This window comes from Lactuca sativa, chromosome 5 (assembly GCF_002870075.4).
Source record: "Lactuca sativa cultivar Salinas chromosome 5, Lsat_Salinas_v11, whole genome shotgun sequence".
NCBI lineage: Eukaryota > Viridiplantae > Streptophyta > Magnoliopsida > Asterales > Asteraceae > Lactuca > Lactuca sativa.
In genome coordinates, this window is record NC_056627.2 from 99,073,979 (window position 1) to 99,083,036 (window position 9,058).

A 9,058-nucleotide genomic window follows, 5' to 3' on the forward strand; every position below is an offset into this window, starting at 1 on the left:
TTCCAACAAATCAACATCCTACCAAAGCCCAACCCAAACATGTCGGCTACAGAGTCACCAGTAGTATTTACAGGCATATCAACAAGTGTCACAAAGACAACATCATCCTACAAACATAATTCAGTGGGCCAACATTGGTGCCTTCAACCTATGAGTACCATGAAGAGACCCACCTCAGTCGATGTATCAGGAAGAAGACAACTAAGTTTTGAAATTTAGTAGAGCTGGTCCCTGAGGTTTGATATGTTGCGGAATTTACACCCTAATATGTATTCCCTTATCAAAAGTAGTTTTTGGAAATTACAATCTAGCTCTTACACATATATTTTCCAATTAGTAATTAATATATCCTCTTAAAATATTGTATTACCCCATTTAAGCCATTGTAATATGTCATGATAATTAATTATGACATTAACTTGTTAATTATTAATTTATTTTATTAAATCTATAAAATGCATTTACTCTATTTAATTCACTTATCTAATCTTAAAGATTTAATTTTGATGGTATATTTCCTCATTTATTATTAAACCCATTTTAAATTGATTAAATAAAGAACATGATGTTACATCAAGGTGGCAAACAGGCCAAATCAAGGCTATGCCCAGCGTTAGGCAAATTACGCCCAACGTAGCCACCTAATGTCCAACTTTTTCATTCAATCCCTCAGAATTTCAAATATGGACCTTTAAAATGTCTTAATGTATAAAGTTTCAACTTTACCCATTAAGACACTCCCATCAAGTTAGATCTAAATTTTATGCACTAAAATGACCAAAAATACTAACACCACATCCATTTCTTAAAGAATAAGCACCAGAGCAAAACTTTTCAAGTCCAACAAGTCTCCAGAGTGTTCCATATAGCTTAATAGGTGTTGGAGTTGTCTCAACTCCCAAAGCATAAGCTCAAGGGACCAAAAGTGACAGATATGAAAAATAACAAGATCTATGAAACCAATGAGCAAGTTAGAAACTTTTTACTCATAATGGTCCATGAATGAAGCAATATTCTTGTTGGATCTATACTTGAACCTGTCTTCCATGCACTTTACAAACACCTTGATCTTCAAGATTCAACCATTTAATGGGGGAAAATATGCTCACAAAAGATGCCAAGGCTCAAAACAAGCAAGAAGAGGCTAAGGTTTCTCAAGGAATGGTAGGAGGTGATTGAGGCTGATCATGTGAGGGATCCCAAGAAGTTAGAGCCCTTAAATATGGCTCAAAACCTTAGGATTAGGGTTTTGGTTTGCAGCGGCTACGCCCTACGTAGCATAACTTACGCCCTGCACATGTCATTAAACTCGCATCCGGAATTAAATTCCTATGCCATGTGTACAACAAAATTCTCAATTTCTAATTCAACTTTAAACAACCATAACTTCCTTGTTTCAACTTCGCTTTCGGCGTTCTTTATATGCACAGAAAGGTATTGACAAACCCCACAATCTTATCTAGTTACTTTTGACTAAAAACATATCGAACTAAAATTCTTAGTTCATGCAAGAAGCCCAATATATCACCTTTCCAATTTTACCATTTTGTTTCAAGACACAAATCGAGGGCTTTAATTACTTAATCCAACATTACCAACATCTGAAAGAGCCTAATTTCAGTTGATCAAATTCCGGCCCGATGTCTCGAAATTAAAACATCACTAAAACTAGGTATTACAAAAACTATAATTATTGTATTTCGTGCAAATTATATAATCGATGGATTAATTTCGTGACAACCCACTTTGTACAACGATTTGATAAGCAAATTAAAAACTACATAAACCAAATTTATAATTAATGAAAATTAAAAACTGCAAGGACGAAAACCATGTTTAATGTATAAAAATGGACCAAATGTGTAATTCATGCAAATTTAAAACTATAGAGACCAACACTATAATTATGGTATTTCGTGCAAATTATATAATTGGTATATTAATGTCATGATACACACTTTGTAATACGATTTGGTGTGCAAATTAAAAACTATATGGACTAAAATTATAGTTAATGCAAATTAAAAGCTATTGGGATAATAATAATAATTAAAAAAAAAAAAAAAAAAAAAAAAACTATAATTAATGCATAAAAACTACATGGACCAAATGTGTAATTCATGACAAATCAAAAACTATAGAGACCAAAACTATAATTATTGTATTTCGTGCAAATTATATAATTAGTGTATTAATGTTATGATACACACTTGTAATACGATTTGGTGTGCAAATTAAAAACTATATGGACTAAAATTATAGTTAATGCAAATTAAAAGCTATTGGGATAACAAAAAAACTATAATTAATGCATAAAAACTACATGGACCAAATGTGTAATTCATGCAAATTAAAAAATATAGAGACCAAAACTACAAGTCTATAATTATTGTATTTCGTGCAAATTATATAATTGGTGTATTAATGTCATGATACACACTTTGTAATACGATTTGGTGTGCAAATTAAAAACTATGTGGACTAAAATTATAGTTAATGCAAATTAAAAGGTATTAGGATTTAAGAAAAAAAAAAAAAAAAAAAAAAACCTATGATTAATGCATAAAAACTACATGGACCAAATGTGTAATTCATACAAATTAAAAACTTCAAGGACCAAAACTGTAATAGAAATGCAAATTGTATAATTGATGATTAATCTGCCATTTGGTATGCAAATTAAATACTACATGGACCAAATTGTAATTAATGAAAATTAAAAGCAACACGGATGAAAACTAATTATAAGGTCGGACGGAGTGGAGCGGGAGACCTTCCCTCATTTTGGAACACCACACCGTGGCTGAGGGGAGCTTCCCACGGGAAAGGGGTGGGGGGAGGGGGTTCCGTACTCTCTCTCATTTTATTGGACAATTTTTTTTTTTTGTTTTTTTAAACATTTTTAATATTTATAAAATTATATACTTAGTAAAATAAATATAAAAAATATATCAAAATTCATGGTTTTTAATTCTCTACAAAATGAGTATAATATATGTATGAAATATATTTAAAAAAAATATAAAACAATATCCATTCCTTGGGTTTTAGGTGAGGGAAAAAAAATTGAGGGAAATGTATGGCCCACAAAAAATGAGGGAAACATCCCTCCCACAACCTCCCGTCTAATGCATAAAAATACATGGACCAAAAGTTTAAGTAATGTAAATTAAAAACTACAGAGACCAAAACTGTAATTATTGTATTTCCTGCAAATTCTATAACTGATGCATTAATGTCACGACAAACCACTTTGTAATGCAATTTGGTATGCAAATTAAAAACTATAGGCACGAAACTATAATTAATGCATAAAACCAACAAGGACCAAAAGTGTAATTCATGCAAAAAAAAAAAAAAAAAAAAACTTCAATGACCAAAACCGTAATTATTGCATTCCCATGCAAATTATATAATTAATGGATTAATGTCATGTAAAACCACTCACCTTGTAATGTGATTTGGTATGCAATAACAGGACCAGAGACTAAATGATAGAATAATAGCAATGAGACAAAAATTGCAATTTGTCCCATCCAAAAAAAATGGAACAAAATAGAAAAGCCGCACTCTTTCTTTTTGGTCCAAGCAAAATCATCGAAAAGAACCGAGAGTTTTTCAGGATTGAAAAAACACAACCTTAATTAAGAATGTCACCTTAGCATGCTACATCAACATGTAACAAGCAAATAACATAATAAATTTCTTAAATACAACAAAATCTGGACGTAAAAAATTATTTTGCAATATATATATTTTGAACAAACTGATAAAGAAGGAAACAGATACTCATCAACTAATGGTAGTTTAAGATAGCCCTAACCAAGCAATAAATATTATCAGTTTCAATAATATGATATTAACAAACACTTAAACCGGATATTAAGATACAACACAAAACCAAAGAAAGAACACAACAGTAATGGTGGTGGTGGTGGTTGTGGTTATGGTGGCGGCGGGCGATGGTGGTTGGTGATGCCGTGGTGTTGGTGGTTGTGGTGACGGTGGCAGTGGCTGTGGCTGTGGCTGTGGTGATGATGGTGAGCAGATAATGGAAATGATATTTATCTTCTTTGTTAACGACTTCACATATGTCCATGTCTGCTTTTCTTACTTCACATGCTTAGAAGCATTTCCTATGGACAATAGATGCACCAGACTCATCATACTCGGCCTTTGAGATCCACATCTGATTCACACACAAGAAATGTTAGGGGAAATCAAGGAAAATAGCAACATGCTTTACTCTATTTTACTAATATATGCAATCTACTTCATTTTTGCTCCATTAAAAGCAATGTAACAAGTAAATCACATTACTGATATTCATAGCAAAATTCAAGTATGTTGCTATTATTGGTAAAATATAGAGAACCATTGCCGTTATATGCAAAGAAAATTTAAGTAGAATGTTATTCAGGGTAAAAAGAGTGCAAGTGTTTTGCTACTATCGGGAAACAAAAAGTAGTTTACCTGTTGGAAGGTACTGAGAGATGCAAGGATTGATCCTCCAATCCAGACACTGTATTTCCTTTCAGGAGGTGCAAACACCTTGATTTTCATGCTGCTAGGGGCAAGGGAAGTGATTTCCTTGCTCATCCGGTCAGCAAAGCCAGAGAACATAGTTGACCCACCACTAAGCAGAATATTTTCATAAAAGTACTTTCTTAGATCAACATCACACATCATGATGGAGTTGTAGGTCATCTCATGAACACCAACAGCTTCCATTCCAATCAGAGATGGCTGGAAGAGAGCCTCCGGGCAACGGAATCTCGCTGACCCAATCGTGATAACCTGCCCGTCGGGCAGCTCATAGTTCTTTTCAACGGAGGCACTACTTCTTGCGGTTTCGAGTTCTTGCTCGTAGTCAAGCGCCACGTATGCAAGTTTTTCTTTCACGTCACGGATAACTTCTTGTTCTGCTGTTGTGTTGTAAGTGTAGCCTCTTTCGGTCAGGATTCTTATTAGGTAATCCGTGAGGTCATAGCCAGCGAGATTTAGACGAAGTAAGGAGTGAGGAAGTACGTAACCTTTGTAAATTGCAACCGTGTGGGAAACACCCTCTCCGCAATCCAACATGACACCTGTTAAAAATAGTGTTGTTGAGATTTCTTGGCTAAAACAAAAGATAAGTTTATCCCACATTAATGAGAAAGGGAATGGAATGGCAAATTGCCTTAAAATAAAATATGTTAAATGTTCAATAACTATTTTAGGCCTTTACTGCCATAATAAATTTAAAACATATTCAAATAGTAGGTTGCTCCCCATCTTCTCCATGTTTTTTAATGATTTAAACTTCATCTTATATGTTGGAGTAGGAAATGCACTACAATGATGAATGATAGTTAGATTATAATATTCTCTTGTTATAGTACTATATAAAGTGGAGGAATATTTGGTCATTTATATGTTAAAGAGATTCGCTAGAAATTCCATTCTCTAACCACTTGTTCTTCATTGTATCATTTAGCTCTTTCTATCTATACATTATCATCGACTCATCATACATCTCGATTATCTTTACTAATATTCATATTCTGCACCAGCCAATCGTCAATGGGATACAACATATAGTATTAGAGCTATACTCATTTTTCTATGAGGATCGATCCCGATTGGCTATTTATCTTTAAGATTTTCAAGCTCTATCAAAAAAATTCACAGATTTTCATCTGAAATTTTTTTAGGTGAGTTTTAATTGATTTTTTTGATTGATTTCAACCCAAAATAAAGATTATGTTACTATTCTCAAACATTTTGTTGTTCATATGAGTTCATCAAGATATTCTTTTACTGCGGAAGAAGAAGATGCTATCGTTATAAGTTCATTTGATATGTATATGTTATGTAAAGAGACACAAAAAACATTTAGGTATAAATAAGGCACACTTTTTCAAATTGATATCTAGCAAAATATATGTAGAGACCATGTTTCTCAAAGAAAATCATTAGAGGATATGTCGGTATGGTTCTCTCTATATTTTTGAGTGGCTGATATTTATTTGAGAGAGTCAAGATAGAAGCATGCGCCCTGTCTCTTTATCTTTGCTTGACGCATCAAGAGTTGACACCATGCTACCTCCTTTATGGAAGACTTCTTCACTCCTCTCCACATGACACCTAATCCGAAGATGCCCACCTCATAACCCAACTTACTTCTCACCTCGAAGACAACTTCGGACACCATCGTTCCATTTTTTAAAACTAAATTTATTTTTATTTTAAACCTATTTAACATCTTTTATACTTTAGTACCCATTTGTCCACTTAATAAAGGTCTTTGGACCAGTAGCGTCGAACCAGATGTCCGCAACCAACAATCCATTGTTTTTCTCTGGTTTTGGAGTTATCCATGTATATTTTTGTATTTTTATATTTACTTTGATTTTCTCCGGATGACAGCAAATCTTTAGAGCAAGTTTCCCCATATCAATATGCAACCAACATAAATTATAGTTGAAACCCAAAAGAGCAATGTGAAACTGACCAGTTGTACGACCACTCGCATACAAAGAAAGCACTGCCCCTATTGCAACGTACATTGCCGGAACATTGAAGGCCTCGAACATGACTTCTGTCATCTTCTCTCTGTTTGCCTTTGGATTCAATGGTGCCTCAGTAAGAAGCACAGGGTGCTCTTCAGGAGCAACACGAAGCTCATTATAGAAAGTGTGATGCCAAATCTTTTCCATATCGTCCCAATTGCTGACAACACCATGCTCAGTAGGGTATTTCAAAGTCAAAATACAACTTGTTGAAATGGCTTCATCTCCTACATAAGCATCCCTTTGACCCATGCCCACCATAACACCAGTGTGTCGTGGCCTACCCACAATATTGGGGAACACCCCCCTAGGAGCATCATCACCCGCAAACCCCGCCTGTAAATTTAATCAAAGAACAAAAACAACTCCATATTGAGTAACCTCTTACCCAATTTACACAAAAAATGGATCTTTAGACGATATACTATAGGACCATATGCAACATTACTAGGTAACAATTAAATGCTTCTTTATTTATAAATATGTTTCACTCTATTACCAATTAATGCAATAACATTTTGGACTTTTTATCACTTTATGCAAGCGGCACAAATTATGCATTAACTTATACCCTGATATAGCCTTTTTTGGTGATAGATAGAAATACAGCTGCATATTTCGTTTATAAAACTAATTTGTACCACAATGGAGAAATATATGATGCATCATTTCTGAAACAAACAGTTACTCCTAATTTGAATACAAAAGTACAAGAATACTTTTACAACTAAATCAAGAAAGTTTACTATAAATAGGAAATAGCAACAGAAGAATTATTATACTAACCTTCATCATTCCAGTTCCATTGTCCAAAACAAGGGGTTGAATATCCTCAGAGTCAGCCATTTCTATAAACCTGCAACACATACAATAAACTTACACAACAAAATCTTTGACATACCTGTTATTTCCCAATAGTTTTTAACCTTTTTAGCAAGAAATACACACAAAAAGCCTAGTTTTACTTTTATCCTCAACACATTTTCCCATGATTCTCATAAGGTCAAAAGAACTTCAAACAAACTCCTACAGTCCTACCAAACACATCAAAGTCACAAACGGCTACTATATAGATCTCGATCACCATCACCAATGGATCCTCACAAATTTAACAAATACTGTGAAATCGAGCATGCAATTCAAACAGAAGCAGATGCCAACGTTTTTTTTTAAGAGCACACTAATCAAAGTAGATGGATTCAATACAGCCACAGTGAATACTTAATAGATCTACAAGCATCCACATTAGGAAAGCTTTTCATTAGGTCCTACCAAAGTGAAAAAACAATGTAAATTAATAAATTATTTTGACAAGTTCTCCATGATTCTGTATGAATGCTCTAACTAAGTTCGAACAACACATGTCTTACACAGTTCACAATCAGATAAGTCAACGATCATATCATAATTCATACCAATAAAAAAACAGATATCCTTCACTGTGAGAAATCAAAATACAACGTTTTCGATCAAAATATAACGATTTCGATTGCACTTAGAGAGAAGATTGGATACGGATCCGTAATGAATGTTAAGAGACACGGAAATTTAAAAAAAATATGATAAAACCATTAGAATTACAAGATAATCGAAGCAAACCTTTAGTTTTACAGATCGATGAGGAAGCAGCATAAATCAACCTCCACTTGCCGGCAACTCAAAACCCTTGGCTCCGGTGGGGTTTGTTTGTTTGGTGGAGAAGTTCATCGTAGGACGAAAGGTTGACTTACAGGAATTAATTAGTAAGTGTTAGGTAGAAATTAAAACAAAGAGAATCTTAGCCGGTTATAATAAACTAGTTTATAACCGTGAGAACCACCGTTATAAAATTAATTAAAATTTCATAATAAAAAATTAAAATTATTAATTATTTATTTTAAATAAATTATTACTTAAGAGTTAATTTTTTTAGTTATATAAAATTATAATCGTTGATTTAAACAAATACGTGAAATTATATCACCTTATAATCTATATTGATTTTATTTTATTTTTTAATCTAATATTATTAATTTAATATAATTAAATTGAAAAAAATTTAAAATTTAAAATTTAAAGTTGAGAATCAATTATTAATTTAATGTAATTGGAGTGAGAAATTTAAAATTTGAAATTTAAAATGAATAATTAATAGGTTGACAAGTGGAATGATAAGGGACATATAATATTAATAATGACTTCTAATATTATGACACTTGTCAATAGGAGAATAAACATATTCATTAATTAGAATAAGAAGATTATAGCAGTTTACCATTCCATTTTTTAAAAATGTGAAATCAAACCCCAACTTTAAACAAACAGATTTTCAGAGCAGCCGCTCTTTCTTTTCCGGCGGCGATGTCCGTGTCACCCCAAGTAACCCTTTAAACCGCCTAAAGTTGACCGTGAAACTTTTGTGACCAGTAGTACAAAAAAAAAATGTCGACAAAAGATAATAGAATAATTTTTTATTAAAAAATAGGATTTCATTACATATGATAAACTAACAAAAAAGTCTTACTTTT

General features: G+C 32.8%; 1 protein-coding gene across 1 annotated transcript; it reads right to left on the reverse strand.

Annotated features, from left to right (window-relative positions):
* Positions 1–3,723: 3,723 nt before the first annotated feature.
* LOC111882179 (actin-7) lies at positions 3,724–8,302 on the reverse strand. Its single transcript, XM_023878528.3, has 5 exons — positions 8,151–8,302; positions 7,338–7,407; positions 6,494–6,887; positions 4,474–5,087; positions 3,724–4,189 (listed from the first exon to the last, which is right to left on the reverse strand). Exons 2-5 carry the CDS (start codon positions 7,395–7,397, stop codon positions 4,124–4,126), a joined length of 1,134 nt encoding a protein of 377 aa, XP_023734296.1. The 5' UTR covers positions 7,398–7,407; positions 8,151–8,302; the 3' UTR covers positions 3,724–4,123.
* Between the last annotated feature and the right edge of the window lie 756 nt (positions 8,303–9,058).

Coding starts and splice junctions, on each gene's coding strand:
- LOC111882179 (XM_023878528.3), bottom strand. CDS start 7,397: ATGGCTGACTCTGAGGATATTCAACCCCTTGTTTTGGACAATGGAACT. Junction 6,888..7,337: donor ATGGAACTGGAATGATGAAG/GTTAGTATAATA, acceptor TTAAATTTACAG/GCGGGGTTTGCGGGTGATGA. Junction 5,088..6,493: donor TGCGAGTGGTCGTACAACTG/GTCAGTTTCACA, acceptor TATTTTTAACAG/GTGTCATGTTGGATTGCGGA.